This window comes from Staurois parvus, unplaced genomic scaffold (genome assembly GCF_062004578.1).
Source record: "Staurois parvus isolate SC_StPar_1 unplaced genomic scaffold, SC_StPar_1.0 ptg002188l, whole genome shotgun sequence".
Lineage (NCBI taxonomy): Eukaryota > Metazoa > Chordata > Amphibia > Anura > Ranidae > Staurois > Staurois parvus.
In genome coordinates, this window is record NW_028319984.1 from 59,656 (window position 1) to 80,000 (window position 20,345).

General features: G+C 43.0%; 1 protein-coding gene across 1 annotated transcript in view; it reads left to right on the forward strand.

Moving 5' to 3' along the window:
* LOC149431654 (protein lifeguard 3-like) overlaps window positions 1-20,345 on the forward strand; it is a 111,618-nt gene that overhangs the window by 49,939 nt on the left and 41,334 nt on the right. The window contains exons 2-8 of the mRNA XM_089665427.1: window positions 368-678; window positions 4,373-4,467; window positions 9,003-9,067; window positions 14,587-14,640; window positions 14,993-15,043; window positions 17,855-17,894; window positions 19,098-19,135. Of these exons, the coding sequence (XP_089521553.1) occupies window positions 405-678; window positions 4,373-4,467; window positions 9,003-9,067; window positions 14,587-14,640; window positions 14,993-15,043; window positions 17,855-17,894; window positions 19,098-19,135 (617 nt within the window). The 5' untranslated portion in view covers window positions 368-404. The remainder of the gene's footprint in view (window positions 1-367; window positions 679-4,372; window positions 4,468-9,002; window positions 9,068-14,586; window positions 14,641-14,992; window positions 15,044-17,854; window positions 17,895-19,097; window positions 19,136-20,345) is intronic.

Consider the following 20,345-nt stretch of genomic DNA (forward strand, 5'->3'; position numbering starts at 1 on the left):
GTGCTTCCAGCAGTGACTGAGCTGTCAAAGACAGCTTTAAACACCTAGTAATGATCCTGATCTTGTGACCACTGTGACAGCCAATCACAGTGGTCAGGTTATCTAGCAGACCTTCCCCACACACCCCCCAGGCATATTAGCCCAGTAAAAGGGATGCTGGGACTGGGCAGGAACGGGTTAAGTCCTTTCACTGATTTTATTCGATATAAATGTAGAAGTTGTTGGCATGGTATACACCCTCTTACCGATGTGTGTTAATGTCTTGTTTTTATGTCTGGATGGGCAGTTTGTTGACAATTGTAATTTTCAGCGGGTTTTTATTATCATGTCATAAAATTTTTTTGTTCCTTTTTTTGTTTCTTTTCAGGTTATAAAAGAGAATCTGGTGCAGAAATCAGTCCGCCATGTCGTATCCAAATGCACCACCGCCATATGATGACCGAGATCCACTGCATAACCCAGCCTACCCTCCGCCTGGTGGATATCCAGCCCCAGGGGGCTATCCGGCCCCAGGGGGCTATCCACCCCCGTATGGGACGTCTGGAGGGTTTTACCCACAACCGGGTGGATACCCACCACCTGGGGGCTACGCAGAACCCGGGGGCTACCCAGAACCCGGGCACAATGAGCCTCCAAAACCTGTGATGCCGATGTTGCCAAATATACCACTCCACCCAGGTAATTTCTGTCTTATAAAATTAGACAAAGCTGGCCTCAGCCATCATTTTCTGCATTTATTAAAGTGCTATTAAACCCACAACCGTAAAATCAGTCTGTATATGCAGTAAAGCATGCTTGTTATACTCAGTGTGGAACCTAAGGGGTTAATCCTCCACGTTGTGTAAAAAGGCCGTTTGATCCTCTCTTCTCTGTTCCTCCCCTTTTTCGAGCGACCACTTCTTATCTCCTGATGAGAGAGACTGAACTGTAGGCATTTTCACATGCTCAGTTTGGTGTGTATTGCTAGAGAGGGTTTTTTTTTTCTTTGGAGAGTGCATGTGATCAGCACAGGGCCAATCAGCACTGTCCAGACAGAGGTCAGGGGTTCTGCATCCTCCTAGAGTAGAAAGAAAACTCCTACAAGCTTTAGCTAGTGCTAGGCTGGACACTGATAGAAGTCACAAGACTGCTCTGATTTCTGATGAGAAAAGGTATTTAGCAGTTTATAGTTACTAAAATAATTTTATTTCCATGTTGTGTGTACTGTGGGAGACAGATATAGTGAATGCAGGGTCCGGGGAGAGCGGATATAGTGAATGCGGGGTCCGGGGAGAGCGGATATAGTGAATGCAGGGTCCGGGGAGACCGGATATAGTGAATGCAGGGTCCGGGGAGACCGGATATAGTGAATGCGGGGTCCGGGGAGACCGGATATAGTAAATGCGGGGTCCGGGGAGACCGGATATAGTGAATGCGGGGTCCGGGGAGACCGGATATAGTGAATGCAGTGTCCGGGGAGAGCGGCTATAGTGAATGCAGGGTCCGGGGAGACCAGATATAGTGAATGCAGGGTCCGGGGAGACCAGATATAGTGAATGCAGGGTCCAGGGAGACTGAATATAGTGAATGCAGGGTCCGGGGAGACCAGATATAGTGAATGCAGGGTCCGGGGAGACCGTATATAATGAATGCAGGGTCCGGGGAGACCGTATATAGTGAATGCGGGGTCCGGGGAGACCGTATATAGTGAATGCGGGGTCCGGGGAGACCAGATATAGTGAATGCAGGGTCCGGGGAGACCAGATATAGTGAATGCAGGGTCCGGGGAGACCAGATATAGTGAATGCGGGGTACGGGGAGACCAGATATAGTGAATCGGGGTCCGGAGAGACCAGATATAGTGAATGCAGGTTCCAGGGAGACCAGATATAGTGAATGCAGGGTCCGGGGTTTAGTAACACTTTAAAGTGCATTTAAACTTAGGAACAGAAATGTAATATGCTACAGATTACCAGTCCTTAATGCAGACACCACATCTCTTTTATTTTTTTTTTTCTTTAGATTTTTTTTTATTTTTCCCACTGGGGATCCTGCCAGTAGTACACATCCTGTCCTAGGGTGACCACGCTTACTCACTGAAGGGTGCCATGGTTGTAACCCAGGCTGGACTTTAAACATGGGAGGTCGGGAAAGTTGTAATTTACAAAAGAAAGACAACCTTGTTTGTGCTTTTAGTTCAGCTCATAGGAAGTGATAAGGACATGGCATTTCTGTCAGGATCAACAGGTATTTTCTTGCTGAAAATGTTCCCACCCTGTAAAAGATGACAAATATAGCCGCCATATGTAAAGACTGATAATCTACCATATGTAAAATGTTGTTCTTGAGTCTAGTTAGCCATCAACCCTTTTACTGCTACCAACGTATGCCATACATTGTGGAAAAATACCCCCAAAGGGAAAAGAATTTTGGACTTTACTGGTACCAAGAAGGACTTAAAACATTTTAAGACCAACTATTGTAAATTTATTGATATAAAAACATATAAAACAAATACATATTAAAAGAACCCCCCCTTGGGGCAATGTGCCTTCCCTCAAAGTACACACTTATCATCTTCTATAAATCATTCACTCTCTCTTCCAAGAAAGCAATCTTTGTGAAGCGTGTGGAGCTTGCGATATCTCTCAATGAGGAGTGATTCATATGTTGATACAATTGTTTAAGATACCCCCCCTATAGCAGTGTGTACTTTAGGGGGAGGCACATTCCCCCAAGGAGGGTTTTCTTTTATATTGTATATTTTATATATTAACCTCCTCGGCGATATGATTCTTTCTGATTTTTTGTGCTGAAAGCGGTACCGTTTTTTTGCATGGAAATATGTAGTTTTTTTATTGTAGGCTGTAATTTTTAGGAATAACTCACTGAAATCTGTCCGAACAAGAGTCTAGTAAACATCCCGGGGATGATAAAATTTGAAACCCGAAATCATAAATTATAATTTAATAAATATTCATAAAAAATAATAATATAATAATAAATTTAATTCAATAATATAATCAAACCAAAAACACTGAAATTTGAAATACAGAGGCAAATTCGCACATCGCTGAGCAAAGTCGCAAAATTGTTTTCAGTGTCTGATGACGAATTTCCCCCACAAATCATTATCACTCAATTCTGCAAGTGGTTCTGATTTACTATCGCTGTTCTAAAACCGCTTTTGACGTAAAGGGACGCTTTTTGGACGCCATGGACTTTTCTAAGTTTCCAGGCAGAAAGAACAGTAAAAATGCAGGCAGGGCGCCGGACAAAGCACTCGGGACAAATGTATATGAAATGCATTGAAATAGCAATGACAGCAAAAATGACATTTTTTAAAAAATTCAAATCTCCCGCCGGTTCCGGCGGCCGTACGTCCCGACGTCACAGGGACCGGAACACAGAAGCCGGATGCCGGCATCGGCCGGAGGAGATGGCCGGGGACGCTGCAGGGGACACATCGCGGGAGCAAAGGACAAGGTAAGTGCTGCAGGGACCCCCTGAGCAACGCCGCATGGTAAGCCCGAGTGTAGCTCGTGGTTACCGCTTTTGGTATAGAAATTTTACCCTGAGCTACACTCGGGAATACCGCTAAGGAGGTTAATGCATTTACAATAATTGCTCCTAAAATGTTGTAAGTCCTTCTTGGTACCAGTAAAATTATTTTGCCTTGGGGGTTATTTTTCTACAAGCAATTAGGATGTGGTGCAAAAATTGGGAGCCTTATTATATGTTAGTATGCCATACATTGGTGGCAGTGGGGGGAATATACATGCACAGTTGCTACTAAGTAACCAGTATGGTTGTCATGCCTGATACAAGCCTCTGAGCTTGTATGCTTTCTCTTTTCCTTTTGTCTCATATTCCTGATATGTGCCTGCTGTACCATGTACTTGTGTTAAAAAGTATCCTGTTCTCTTTGTTTTGCTTCTTTTGTGTAAAATTCCTGGTGATCCTGCCAGTCCCCTGCTTTTCTATATCAAACTGACCATGCTAGGCATAGAAGCACATCCTTCCCAACGTGGTCAGTTTTCTGCCTGTGCTGGGGCAACAGCCTGCCTGTCCTCCAATGGCCAAGGCTTGTGGTGACACTCCTCATGCATAGCTATTCATTGAGATTTTCTGCTGCTTGTTGACACCCTCCCTTGCAATCTCCACCCCCCACCAAGCCCCTTTTGTAGCTGAGAACAGAGGTCCTGTGACCACTTATTAAATAGAAAACAAAAAAAGTATTTATAATTTTACACACACACACATTTTGCCTTGCATTTCTGTTTTAAACTGCATGGGTTGTTTTACCATGTAAGGGTTCACCTACAGTTTAAACCCCCCAAAACATATTTGGATCCATACTGTAATATTGTATTCTGTCATGTCTACCTTGTAGGTGCCACTGATCCCAATGTGTACAACACTGGAGATGGGGAAGGACAGTTCGGCTCTTGGGATGACAAGGCCGTCAGACACGCTTTCATCCGCAGGGTGAGTCTCCCGTACACTAGGTGCTGCCTGCTTTATTGTACTCCATTGTCCTTCATCCCTAATGTCTGGATGAAGCAGGGAACCATGATTCAGGGGAATTGGTGAGATAGATGCCTACGTTGTGAAAGGGATACTTGACTGCTCAGGGTATGGACAGAAGCAGCTTATACACTATATGGCAGTAGTGATCAACTTAATATGGAGGCTTCACGTCTAGCCCCTGACATTGCCAATGGACCACACATTATATTTAGTGTCAGAGACCGCCATCACATAGCATATTGTTAAAGACTATGGATATGATACAAGAAAGTAGCCAGACAATGTGGGCAGGATATACTTGATGGTCAGAGGCTATGGGCCTACTATAAGAGATGGTCAGGGACTGTGGGCATGCTACAAGAGATGGTCAGAGGCTGTGGGCCTGCTACAAGAGATGGTCAGAGACTTTGGGCCTGCCACAAGAGATGGTCTGAGACTGTGGGCCTGCTGCAAGAGATGGTCAGAGGCTGTGGGCCTGCTGCAAGAGATGGTCAGAGGCTGTGGGCCTGCTGCAAGAGATGGTCAGAGGCTGTGAGCCTGCTGCAAGAGATGGTCAGAGGCTGTGGGCCTGCTGCAAGAGATGGTCAGAGGCTGTGGGCCTGCTGCAAGAGATGGTCAGAGGCTGTGGGCCTGCTGCAAGAGATGGTCAGAGGCTGTGGGCCTGCTGCAAGAGATGGTCAGAGGCAGTGGGCCTGCTACAAGAGATGGTCAGAGGCTGTGGGCCTGCTACAAGAGATGGTCAGAGGCTGTGGGCCTGCTGCAAGAGATGGTCAGAGGCTGTGGGCCTGCTGCAAGAGATGGTCAGAGGCTGTGAGCCTGCTGAAAGAGATGGTCAGAGGCTGTGGGCCTGCTGCAAGAGATGGTCAGAGGCTGTGGGCCTGCTGCAAGAGATGGTCAGAGGCTGTGAGCCTGCTGCAAGAGATGGTCAGAGGCTGTGGGCCTGCTGCAAGAGATGGTCAGAGGCTGTGGGCCTGCTGCAAGAGATGGTCAGAGACTACGGGCCTTCTACAAGAGATGGTCAGAGGCAGTGGGCATGCTGCAAGAGATGGTCAGAGGCTGTGGGCCTGCTGCAAGAAATGGTCATAGACTACGGGCCTACACAAAAAGTTCCAAAGGGCTGCATGAAGCCCCTGGGCCACAGGTGTGACACCAGGGCTGTATAGGTTGGTCACATGTTTCTCTATATCCAAATATGTAAAAGACCAGCTCCTCCCAAAATTAATAACTCCGTTCTGAGTGAGCACTATTGGCCCAGGAATTTTTCTTGTCATTATCTCCCAAAAAATACAGAGCCAAGAATTTGTTACAGTAATTTGTGTCTCTGCCCCTCCCCCAAATTATCTTGTTTTCCAAATGACAAGGAACCAGTCAGGGCTCCATGGCTGAATTTGGAAATCTGGTGAGGAGAACTCCCAATGGAGTCTCTAAAGGCTGGCCATACATTAAGCGATTTTCTTTCCTTCAACCACAGGTTGAAGAAAAGAAAATCACTTGATTCCCCCATCAGCACAGTCAGTGTTGATAGGGGAATCTTTCCCGCTGTGATATTGTGGGAGGTATCTCCACCATCAGAATACAATGATCACTGCCGCAGGCTATATCCAGCAGCAGTAATCGTACAAAAACAACCAGGTTGGTTGTACTGAAGTCAGGTCCTGAGAGGCGGGGTCAGACTCTGCATACTGCTGGGGGCTGTACCTTGATGGAGGGCTATGCAACTAGTCCAGTCATGATCTCTGTTCTCAGAAGCCCTGAAGAAGGGGGACCCATGCAAACCCCCAGAATGTGTTGGCTCACATTATTTTAATAAAATACATTCTGGGTTTTAGAAACATTGGCATGGCACTCTACTGTGACAGAGATCCCCCTGCGCTAATATGGAACCTAAATTCTATATGCTGCTAACACCCTATCCTCTACCTATAAGTGGACAAATATAAATGATAAAATAATGGTGTAGCGCTGATAACTATATGTGCAAACTCCACAATAATAAGATGAAAGACATAAATCACATAAATGAATGAATATAAATATATAAGTGATAGATCTTTCAAAATCTAGAAAAACAGTGTCTCAAACTGTGATATTATCAGTACACAAAGTGCATATGATGAAGCTGGTCCTATGCCTGGACCCTCATACAGTGACAATACCCAGTCCCACTTGGGACCAAACCCCCAAAAAACTAGGTGCTGTATACAGTGGATCCCAAAATAAGGGATATGATCACAAATAAAGTGAATGATATATAAAGTGTATCCCAAAATTTGGATATAAACCAAATAAAGTGACTAGTGAATAATGTTAAACACAATATATAAACATAAACTTCATAAACGCATAAAACGATGAAAAGTGTCCAGCAAATTGCAAAAAAAAATAACAAAGATGGCAATGGCTGCCAAAATGTGCCTATATCTTCAAACCACCTGCTATAGTGCTGGTGCAGATGGTGAGCATATATCCATAGATGGCAGGGATGCCCCCTCACCTCCATGCTGCGACCCAAACGGGTCTACACGCCTTTGGGATCACTCTGGATCCTACAGGTACCAACTCTCCAGGTCGCTCTGATTCCATTGAACCTCACTGGTAACTTCGTGACGTGACGCAACGCGTAGGTACGACGTACTGACGCACTTCCGGCGGAGCACCATCTTGCTACTCTAGGTTTACACAGTACACCCATACTGAATGGTGTGACAAGCCTTGTTTGATCTGCGTTAATGTGAGTGCAATATTTGGCGATTTATCATGCTTTTAACATATTAAATAGTGTTGCACTATGGGAGACTTGTCTTCTTGTTCTTTCATGGCTGTAATGTTATACTCATTTATTGGCCTGCACTGCGTTTATCCCTGAATGGAAGAGTGATTCATATTGGAAGGAAGTTACCAGTGAGGTTCAGTGGAATCAGAGCGACCTGGAGAGTTGGTACCTGTAGGATCCAGAGTGATCCCAAAGGCAAGTAGACCCTTTTGGGTCGCAGCAAGGAGGTGAGGGGGCATGCCTGCCATCTATGGATATATGCTCACCATCGGCACCAGCACTATAGCACGTGGTTTGAAGATATAGGCACATTTTGGCAGCCATTGCCATCTTTGTTATTTTTTTTGGCAGCTTGTTGGACACTTTTCATCGTTTTTATGCGTTTATGAAGTTTATTATTAATATATTGTGTTTAATTTATTCACTAGTCACTTTATTTGGTTTATATCCCAATTTTGGGATACACTTTATATATAATTCACTTTATTTGTGATCATATCCCTTATTTTGGGATCCACTGTATATAGCACCTAGTTTTTTGGGGTTTGGTCCCAAGTGGGACTGGGTATTGTCACTGTATGAGGGTCCAGGCATAGGAACAGCTTCATCATATGCACTTTGTGTACTGATAATATCACAGTTTGAGACACTGTTTTTCTAGATCTTGAAAGATCTATTACTTATATATTTATATTCATTCATTTATGTGATTTATGTCTTTCATCTTATTATTGTGGAGTTTGCACATATAGTTATCAGCGCTACACCATTATTTTATCATGGCACTCTACTACTTTTCACATTTTGCGGTCTGTGTCCCCATTTTCTTCTGTTCTGGTGGCCACAGTTACTGGGACTGAAAGTGATGGGTAGCTCAAATTTTTAGAGTTGGTGCTGGAACAGGAATAGAGGAGAAATATTTCCCTGTTCCAGTGACAACTAAAGCCGGCCATAGATGAATCAAATCTCAACCGCTTCTGCAGGGATGGGCCAAGATTCAATCCTTCGACTGACTTCAGTATACTCAGCCTGTTGGATTTTCTGCATTCGATCACTGCCATTGGCTATAATCATTGTGTTCTGTTGGCCAGGAAGGCTCCCTGCGGGCAGAACACTAGAGCTTTCCCGAGCAACACTGAGTGTGTTGAAGGGTTAATTGAGAGATTTTCTCAATGCAGCCATGGGAGGTGCAGGAAAGAAAATTGCATCATCTATGGCATGGGTGTCAAACTGGCGGCCCTCCAGCTGTTGCCAAACTACAAGTCCCATGAGGCATTGCAAGATTGACAGGTACAAGCATGACTCCAAAAGGCAGAGGCATGATGGGACTTGTAGTTTTGCAACAGCTGGAGAGCCACCAGTTTGACACCCCTGATCTATGGCTTGCCTCAGAGAGGATTTCCTTTAACTTTGTGTTGCATCTTTGGAACATTTAGCAGATATTTTATCACTAGGACCCAGATAGATATATATATATATATATATATATATATATATATATATATATATTTATTTATTTATTTATTTAATGCTGGTTAAGAAATAGTCTACTTTTACACTCTGCATGGCTCCTCATCCCCCTGCTCTTTTAATTTGCTTCTTACAAAATATTTGTGTACAGATGACATTCTGAGCATTTTGAAACCTCTTATTTGCATCCCGTCGTATCTGTATTTGTGCGATGATCACTAATCACATTCACAATGTCCATGTTTTTCAGGTCTACGCCATCATATCGGTCCAGTTACTGGTCACAGTCGGCATTGTGGCGATCTTCACATTTGTGTAGGTTTTCTATTCATTGCCATTTGTATCTTATTGCCATTGTGACGCCATGCTCATCATCTCTCATCATTTTTTGGTGAATATAAAAGCTCTGAAAGATAATATACAGTAATAGACCTTTTTAACCAGTTAAAGTTGATCCAGGGGATATCCAATTGCCTCTCGGGGGATCAGGAAGAAATTTTTTTCTCTGCAGGAGCAAATTGGTTCATGCTTTGCTGGGCTTTTTTTGCCTGTGGGTGTAGGATTATAACTTTTTTTTTTTTTTTTTTTTTTTATGGTTGAACTGGATGGACTTTTGTCTTTTTTCAGCCAGACTAACTATGCAACCCCTTTACGGTCGCCCAACACATATGTGCAGTGGCAAAAGAGTGGGCTTTAGTACCCACATGCCACATATATGTGTCACTGACATGGCGAAAGTTTGTGAAGCACACTGACCGCACACTCCCAGCCAGGGGCTGACTGACAACTCATGGGGCCCCCGGGCAATAGGGATCATGGGGCCCCTGTGTCCTTGCCCAAACTCAAAAAAGTCTATGAAAAAGGTACCAGGGGCATCTCATGGGGCCCCCTACTGACCCTGGGCCCTCGGGCAGTGCCCGAGTTTCCAAATGGTCAGTCCGCCCCTGCTCCCAGCACATTGTGTGAGTTGTTGAAGACCACTCTCGGTCCCGGCTAGCAATTGGTTTGCTGACAGGACTGGCTTCCAATCATGTGACTACTGTGGCCATTTCACTAGGAGTTGTGGCATGTTCACGGAAAGCCGGCAGAACTGCAGGCAGATATATTAAATAAAGCTCTATATTAATTATAGTGATATTAAAGGCAAGTTTAAAAAAATAACAAACATGTTATACTTACCTGCTCCCTGTAATGGTTTTGCACAGAGCGGCCCCGATCCTCCTCCTCTTGGGTTCCCCACGGGTGCTCCTGGCCCCTCCCTCCTGTAGCTTGCTATAGGGGCACCCAAGCAGGCTTACTCCCGAACCGCTGCTCTGCATGTCCATTCACACACAAAGCTGTGGCTCAGCCCCACCCCTCTCTCCTCATTGGCTCACTGGTTGTGATTGACAGTAGCGGGAGCCAATGACCCCCCACTGCTGTTTTAGCCAGTGAGGAGGGAGAGACCCCAGAGAGCCGCTGCACTTGTGCACATCACTGAATCAAGATGGGGCTCAGATAAGTATTAGGGGGCTGGGGGGTTGCTGCACACAGAAGGTTTTTTTACCTTCATGCAAAGAAAGCATAGCCTTTAAAACCTCTTTAATAATGTTAAATATATTTTAAACACAAGGAGTGTAAGTACCCGAATTTCATTCCTGCAATCCCTATACAGCAGAGCTCAACCTGGTAGAATCAGGCGAAGAACCAGTTAGATGTGCTACAGTGTTCATATACTAACAAGGAGCATGATGATAGGAGAAGAGAGCAGAGTGACGGAGATAAGTTCATCAGTCAGCAGCTTCTCCTTTTTACTGTCAAATCACAGGCTGGGGGAGGAACAAGACCTATAAATGTTACTTACAGTCAGGTCCATAAATATTGGGACATCAACACAATTCTAACATTTTTGGCTCTATACACCACCACAATGGATTTGAAATGAAACAAACAAGATGTGCTTTAACTGCAGACTGTCAGCTTTAATTTGAGGGTATTTACATCCAAATCAGGTGAACGGTGTAGTTATTACAACAGTTTTCATATGTGCCTCCCACTTGTTAAGGGACCAAAAGTAATGGGACAATTGGCTTCTCAGCTGCTCCATGGCCAGGTGTGTGTTATTACCTCATTATCCCAATTACAATGAGCAGATAAAGGGTCCAGAGTTCATTTCAAGTGTGCTGTTTGCATTTGGAATCTGTTACTGTCAACTCTAAAGATGAGATCCAAAGAGCTGTCACTATCAGTGAAGCCATCATTAGGCTGAAAAAACAAAACAAACCCATCAGAGAGATAGCAAAAACATTAGGTGTGGCCAAAACAACTGTTTGGAACATTCTTAAAAAGAAGGAACGCACCGGTGAGCTCAGCAACACCAAAAGACCCGGAAGACCACGGAAAACAACTGTGGTGGATGACCGAAGAATTCTTTCCCTGGTGAAGAAAACACCCTTCACAACTGACCTGAATCCGATTGAGCATTTCACTTGCTGAAGACAAAACTGAAGGGAAAATGCCCCAAGAACAAGCAGGAACTGAAGACAGTTGCAGTAGAGGCCTGGCAGAGCATCACCAGGGATGAAACCCAGCGTCTGGTGATGTCTATGCGTTCCAGACTTCAGGCTGTAATTGACTGCAAAGGATTTGCAACCAAGTATTAAAAAGTGAAAGTTTGATTTATGATTATTATTCTGTCCCATTACTTTTGGTCCCTTTACAAGTGGGAGGCACATATGCAAACTGTTGTAATTTCTACACCATTCACCTGATTTGGATGTAAATACCCTCAAATTAAAGCTGACAGTCTGCAGTTAAAACACATCTTGTTCGTTTCATTTCAAATCCATTGTGGTGGTGCATAGAGCCAAAAATGTTAGAATTGTGTCGATGTCCCAATATTTATGGACCTGACTGTAACTGCAACAAAGAAAAATCAAGTCACCTCCTCTGTCAGATTAGGCAGTGCAATGTAGCTGAGCTGTGTAAATATCAGGACTGGATAGACAGAAATACAAATCCTTTGGCAGGTAATACAGTTCCCTTATATGTATTTATTCTGTGTATTTGGCTGTTTGTCTAGAAATCAGCCATTATCTTATAAATCATTTCTATATCTTGCTAAGTGTCATTTTATTACTGCATTTATGACACTCTCTTTCTTTTTCTTCTTAATACTCACAATTGTCAGCAGAGATAACCCTTATCATAATCTCTGTGAATTGATTTTTACGGTCATAATACATTAATCAATAAAATAAACCACATGAGGTGACTATGAAGTGTGCATTCAATTCAGCCAATTGTTCCCGATTAAAATGTATCTATAGTCAAAACTTCTGAAGAGTCTTCACCTTTCTGATCCTCAGAAACAATATCTCCCATGTACTAACAAATCAATATTTCTAATTCAGGTGACTTTTATGGCTGCAGAGCAGTTCCTTCCAAGAGAGGCATTGGACTGATGCAAGGCTGCTGATAATAAACCCATAATAAACAATTTAAAACAAACAAATCCCTAAATGGAGATTTGTCTATTGGATAGTATAAATGCCATAGGCTCTGTAATATACCAAAGTACACAAATGACCTGGGGGTAATGTGCTTTGCTACACTAACCAATAGACATACAGTATCTACATTTAAAGTTGTGGGGTTTTTTTTATTTTAATTTGCTATGACAAGGAGTTCTATCTAGATTGAGTAGATATACAGGAAAATGTTTACTTAATTATAAGCTGGTGTATCTAAACTAATACCTTTTTGTGGATAAAGAAGGGAAGGGTTGAAATACTCTCTCATTAGGTCTGAAGCCCTACTTCATAGAAGCCATGGTTTCAATACATTCAATACTCCATAGAAACCATAGTTTCCATATTTTGAATATGCCATAGGACCCTTACTTTCCATACTCCTGATACTCCACAGAAGCCATTGGTTTATTTACACTGAATACTCCATAGAAGCCATGTTTTCCATTCATTAAACACCATTGAAGCCATGGTTTCAATACTCTGGATACTCCATAAAGCTTGTGGTTTACATACCTTGACCAACTGCATAGAAGCAATGGTTTCCATACTTTGACTATCTCTATAGAAGCCATGGTTTACATACTATGGATACTCTGTAAAAGCCATGGTTTCCATACATTGAATACTCCATAGAAGCCATTTGTTTCCATTCATTAAATCCCATAGAAGCCATTGGTTTCCACACACTGGATACTCCATAGAACTCGTGGTTTACATACTTTGACCAACTGCATAGAAGCAATGGTTTCCATACTTTGACCATCTCAAAAGAAGCCATGGTTTCCATAGTCTGGATACTCCACAGAAGCCATGGTTTTTATACATTGAATACTCCATAGAAGTCATAGTTTCCATACACTAAATACTCCATAGAAGCCATGGTGTCCGTTCTTTGAATACTCCATAGAACCCATGCTTTCCATACTTTAAACACACCATAGAAGCCATGGTTTCCATACATTGAATACTTCATAGAACCCATGGTTTCCATTCTCTTGATACTCCATAGAAGCCATGGTTTCCACATACTGAATACTCCATAGAAGCCATTTGTTTCCATTCATTAAATCCCATAGAATCCATGGTTTCCTTACTCTTGATACTCCATAGAAGCCATTGGTTTCCACACACTGGATACTCCATAGAAGCCATGGTTTTCAGACACTGCATTGAAGATGGCCAAAAAGCTGAAGGCCAATTGGAATTCCAATATGATATTAGGCTATATTTGCACCAATGCTTCTGGTGGTGCATCTTGGCCAGTGGGGTATAAGGAATGATTTGCATGGCTGCACCCACTGTCCTAAAATCCAAAATTTAGCAGTTTTCACAGGAAGTGGTGTTGAGGGGAAATCTTCCTGTGGGGACACCTTTCCTAGTGACAACTGTCTAAAGTTGACCATACACTAGTAGAAATTTGGAATGAACTTTCATACAAAAATTCCATTTGACGACTCCGTGACTGTCATTCAAAATTTCTTTGGCTTTTAACAATCGATTTTGGAACGAATAGACATTTCCTAAACAAAAACCACATTCGAAATTTATAAGCTCGAGAAAAATTTTCCAGCTTGCTCCTTCAAATTTTCTTATCACTAGTGTTGTTAACAAACGTTGATTTGACCCCACCAACAATTAGAAAATCAGATGAATGTTCTTAAAATGAAAAATGTTGTACTCAATTCTTTTCCTGTATAGCCAGCTTAAGAGAAGTAAGCTCTGACACCATCCAACAAGGGGGGTTACCCAGAGTGGACTTCTGCAGTAGGGAGATGGAGAAGGAGAGCAGATTTTAAAGCAGAGCTCCAAACTTAAATAACAAAATACAAATAAATGGCCTATTAAAAGTGAAAAAAAAACAAAATCTGCTTTTGCTAGAACATTCAGCTTCAATCCAGAGATTTTCCCAGCATTACTCTTATTCTACCACTAGATGGCCTAAGTCTGATGACCTGTTTTCTTAAGCCCACTTCCATTGAGCCCAGGTTGCCCTCGACTTGCCCCAGCCTGTGACTAGACAGTGAGAGGAAAAGAAGCTCAGTGATGAGCTCATCTCTCTCACTCTTTTTTCTGCTTCTATCAGCATGCTAATTGGCTCCATGTGTAGCGTCTTCCTCCCACACTCCAGCCCTACTGTACAGGGAGTGCAAGAGGCTTATATCAGATCAAATGTAAGTACTTACACTGCTTGCATTTTAAAATACATTTTAATGATGTAGTAATGATTACAGAGCTACATTAATCCGTGTATTTTATGTTTGCTCAGAGTTTGGTGTTATGCATTTTTTTTCTAATTTAAATATAATGTTGTGTTTTGTACAGGACACCGGTACGCAGCTTTGTAATACAAAATCCTGCTGTCTACTATGCTTCATAGTAAGTACACACATTCCTACTCCATAGGGTGGATTTAGAGGTAAATAGACTGTGCACTCTGCAAGTGCAGTTGCACTCATTTTTCTTAGCAAATTGAAATGTGGCAACTCTTCACTTTGTAAAGAATACCCAATCACATGCAAGGGAAATAAAAAAAGAACAGCATTTTTCCTTGCACATGATTGGATGACGAAAATCGGCAGAGCTTCCCCTCATTTACTAAGCTCTGGGGAAAATGAGTGCAACAGCACTTGCAAAGTGCACAGTCTATTTGCCTTTAGTAAATCTACCCCCATTTGATATGTCCTGTCATATTTCTTATGTTTAATAACTTGTCATTTTCATTTCACAGTGGAGTGTTCTTTGTCACCTACATAGTACTGGCCTGCTGTGAAGGGCCCAGGTGAGTCTCTGCGTTGCCATATATATGTATATATGCGTAGCCAAAACTGGCATTTAAATACATAGTGGGTTTATTTTTTCTTTTCCCTAGTTAGTGGTTTTTCTTTTTCTGTGTCTTTTTTGGACCCTCGTGCTCCATTTTCACCAAAATTTACATTTGTCACGTGGCACTGCATAGTAAAATGGGCTTAAAGTGGAGCTCCACCCAATAGGGGAAGTTCCACTTTAAGGACTGCTCCCCCACTCCCCATTAAGGATTGGCACCTTTGGAGGGCGGGGGGAAGCGGGTAGCCGAATTTGACAGGTAACCGCTCCCACTTCTGGTCCGATCGCCTAGGCGATCGGAAGCAGAAGGTGTCCTCCCTCCCCCCCTCCCTGTAGTCTTTTGGGACACGTGACAGGTCCAGGAAGACTACAGGACCATTCATGAAGCGCAGCGCTACTCACTCCACAGCACCGTGGTACTTCATTGAGGACTACAAACTGACAGCCGCTAAGGCTACCGGGACTTGTAGTCTCTCATTCACAGAATGCTGTGAATGAATGACACGGCTGGGTGGTTGGAGCTCCGCACAGCCACATTTTTTAAAAATTTGACAGCTAGCGGAGGGGAAGAAGATCCCCCACTAGCTGTCAAAGTGGGGATCGGGGGCTGGTCAGATCGTTACATGTTACACCCTGAATATGGGTGTAACACGTAACATGCTACGAATATGAACTTTCCCTTTTAAAACAGTTGTAAAGGCATATATACAGTACTGTGCAAAAGTTATAGGCAGGTGTGAAGTAATGCTGTAAAGTAAAAATGCTTTCAGAAATACATATTTGAATTGTTTATTTTTATCAATTTACGAAATGCAAAGTGAGCGAACAGAAAAAATCTAAATCAAATCAATATTTCATGTGACTACCCATTGGCTTCAAATTAGATTTAATTAGATTTAATTCATCAAGCTCTTTTGAAGAAGTGCAAAGGAGCAGCAACGTTGAGGACTGTAGTCGCAGTGGTCGGCCAATGAAACCTAATGCAGCAGATGAAAGACACATCATGCTTACTTCCCTTCATCATCGGAAGATGTCCAGCAGTGCCATCAGCACAGAACTGGTGGAAACCAGTGAGACCCAGGTACACCCATCTACTGTCCAAAGTCTGGCCAGAAGTGGTCTTCATGGAAGAATTGCTGCCAAAAAGCCATACCTCCGACGTGGAAACAAGGCTAAGCGACTCAACAATGCATGATAACATAGGAACTGAGGTGCTGAAAAATGGCTGCTGGACTGATGAGTCAAAATCTGAAATATTTGGCTGTAGCAGGAGGCAGTTTGTTGGCCAGTGGGCTGGAGAACGGTACAATAATGAGTGTCTGCAGGCAACTGTGATGCATGGTGGAGGTCCCCTGCAAGTTTGGGGCTGCATTTCTGCAAATGCAGTCGGAGATTTGGTCAGGATCAATGGTGTCCCCAGTGCTGGCAGATACTTCTCCATCATGCCATACCATCAGGGAGGTGTGTGATTGGCCCCAAATTTATTTTGCAGCAGGACAACCACCCCAAACATGCAATCATGTAATTAAGAACCATCTTCAGTGTAAAGAACAACAAGGAGTCCTGTAAGTGATGGTTTGGCCCCCACAGAGCCCTGATCTCAGCATCATGGAGTCTGTCTGGGATGACATGAAGAGACAGAAGGATCTGAGGCAGCCGACATCCACAGAAGATCTGGGCTTAGTCCTCCAAGATGTTTGGAACAACCTACCTGCCGAGTTCCTTCAACAAACTGTGTCGTCTACCTAGAAGAATTGATGCTGTTTTGAAGGTGAAGGGTTGTCACACCAAATATTGATTGGATTTGGATTTCTCTTCTGTTAGTTTATTTTTGGCAGTTAACAAAATGGAAAATAAATTATTAGCACTTCTATTTCTGAAAGTATTCTTCATTTACAGCATTTTTTCACAACTGCTTAAGACTTTTGCATAGTACTGTATATACATTTTTTTATATAACAAACATGTTATCCTTACCTGCTCTGTGCAATATGTTCACACAGCCCTGAACCCCCTGTTCTGAGGTCCCCTGCTGACACAATCAGCTCCTCCTCCTCTTGGTGTGCCCCCCTAGGAAGCCGCTTCCTATGGTGGCACACCTGCAAGCTTGCTCCAGAGCCAGGCCGTGTGTTTGTTGACACACAGCCCGGCTCAGCCCCCGCCTGGCTCCTTCCTCTTAGCATTTGATTGACAGCAGCAGGAGCCAATGGCTCACACTGCTGTCTCTGAGCCTGAGAATGGGGAGAGAGAGAGAACCAGACGGGCACAATGCTGGATCGATACAGAACTCGGGTAAGTATTTGGGGGATGGATGGGGCACAACTAGTAGAAGGGTATGCATTAAGATAAAAGGGTCCTGGCCGTCTTCACTTGCAGCACTGGGTGGTCCCCAATGATATAATGACATCAGTGGCACTTCTGGCAGGACTGTTCTGTGAGTGCATGGCCTGCTCCCCATCTAGGGTCCATGATGACCTGGACTCACAAGAGGTGGGATGAATGGCTGGACCAAAGAGCTTGGAGTCTTCTGGGGACAGCACTGGAGATGAGGTGAGTATTGCAGCCAGATATGATTTTTCAATTGTTACAACAGCTGGACAAATTGATTAAAACAAACCCCAAAGAACTGGAATTGGGCTTTAAAAGCCTTCTGATTTTTGCCCCACTGACTTCAAAACATAACACCAAAATATCCCAGTTTTTTTTTTTTTTTTAATGGTACAACATACATACATTGTTATAACTGTTTAAATCTTTCCCTTTTCAGGAGGCGCTTCCCCTGGAATATAATCCTTCTGGCTGTATTTGTGAGTATTTACCATTTTATTCTGGTCTCTTTTTATCCTGTTTGTTGATATTCTATTTTTTTCTATCCTACTCTTTTCTATTCTAATCTATTCTATTTGAATTTATTCTATTCCAAATTTAAATTTCAGAAGACCGTTATATTCTTTCTATTTTATTCTATTGTATTGTTTTTTCTATTCTATTCTTTTCTATTCTAATCTATCCTATGCGAATTCAAACTTATTCTGTTAAAAATTTTAATTTCGGAAGACAGTTATATACTTTCTATTTTATTCTATACAGAATTTGTTTTGTATATTCAGATTCATTTCGTATATTCGTTATTTTCAGATCGATTCGAATTTCACAAATCTATTCTAATCTATTCCATTTTTTAAAGTCTATTCTGTTCTTTTATATTCTATTCTAGTCTGTTTTATTCTCTATGCATCCCCTGAGGCCAGTCACTTCACTGGGTATATGTAATGATTTACAACCACTTTAAGGGCCGGTTCACACTATAGAAGCACAGTCCAGATGTGTTTCCGCATATGCGTTTTTGATGCATTCCGGTGCATGTTTAATGCATTTTTGATGCGTTCCAATGTGTTTTTTATGCATTTCAGTTCATTTTTTTCTCTCTCTTTTTGTTCTATTCAAATAGGGACATGTGCATTCTAGTGCGTTCCGGTGTTTTTGATGCATTTTACCGTGTTCCAGTACAGTTCTGTGCAGAAAAAATGCAGCCTGTTCTACTTTTTTTTTTCATGCAACCGGCACGCACTGGAACTGCAAGCACTGATGTAAACGATGACATTGACCACCATATAACCTACTTTCTGTGCATTTTGGATGCAGAAAAAAAGCAACTGAAACGCATGCAGTGTGTACCGGCCCTAAGGCAAAATCAACAATTAGTGGACTCTCCCTATGTTCCTAGAACATCACCCAGAAATAAAGCTCCACAATATCTCGAGTTGGGGAGGACGATGACACTCCTCATCATGTGGATAATGCTACTAGTGACCCCCGAGTTCCTGGAGAGCAAACACCAAGGCAAGAGAGACTTCTCATGTCATGTAAACAACTCTACTTAATACTAGAATAAGCTCTTAAAAGAAAATGTATCCACTGGGTTTATGGAAAAGATACATTTGTAGTTTACAGTTCTGTGTTTTTTATTGTCTACAGTTTACTTGATTTGAAATATTTCCTTTTTTCAGACTTTGGCCATGTCCTTCATGACTGGGACGATTGCCAGGTATAGTACATCTTATAACTACTATATAAACATGTATTCACAGAATTCGTGTAATTCAAAGCATTGGTGACATTCCCAGAGTCCTGCAGGGTTAATGTCAAAGTGATACTAAAAGGAAAAATACATTTTTTTTTAAAATAAGAAACCGGTTACATTTAACTGTTCTGCACAATGGTTTTGCATAGAGCAGACCCAATCCTCTTTTTCTTGAGTCCCCCGCCAGCACTCCTCCCCTCTGCTGAGTGTCCCCATAGCAAGCGGCTTGCTCGTGATTGCTCGCTCCTTAGTCAGCTATGTGTGTCCATTGACACACAGAGCAAGGCTTGGCCCCACCTCCCGCTCCCTTCTCACTGGCTGTGATTGACCTTGACATTAAAATCCCCCTTTACAGCACAGTCATCCATTTAAAGCAGTCCCACAGTGTCCTCAGATCCCCTTCACATTATAGCCCCCCTTTACATTGGAGTGGTGCTTTACAGGGCAGTCCCCTTTTTATTGGAGTGCCCTCCTACAGTGCAGTCCCCTATATATTTTTATAAAGGGGACTGCCCTGTAAAGGGGACTGCTCTGTAAAGGGGCACTCCAATGTAAAGGGGACTGCCCATGTAAAGGGGCACTCCAATGTAAAGGGGACTGCCCATGTAAAGGGGCACTCCAATGTAAAGGGGGCTGCCCTGTAAAGGGGCACTCCAATATAAAGGTGACTGCCCTGTAAAGGGGCACTCTAATGTAAAGGGGACTGCCCTGTAAAGGGGCACTCTAATGTAAAGGGGACTGCCCTGTAAAGGGGCACTCTAATGTAAAGGGGACTGCCCTGTAAAGGGGCACTCTAATGTAAAGGGGACTGCCCTGTAAAGGGGCACTCCAATGTAAAGGGGCACTCCAATGTAAAGGGGACTGCCCTGTAAAGGGGCACTCCAGTGTAAAGGGGACTGGCTTGTAAAGGGGCATTCCAATGTAAAGGGGACTTCCCTTTAAAGGGGCACACCAGTGTAAAGGGGACTGCCCTTTAAAGGGGCACTCCAATGTAAAGGGGACTGCCCTGTAAAGGGGCACTCCAGTGTAAAAAGGACTGCCCTGTAAAGGGGACTGCCCTGTAAAGGGGCACTTCAATGTAAAGGGAACTGCACTGTAAAGGGGCACTCCAATGTAACATGAATGTTTTATCTTTGTATTTACACCTTGCTAGTGCCATGAAAATCTCCCCCAC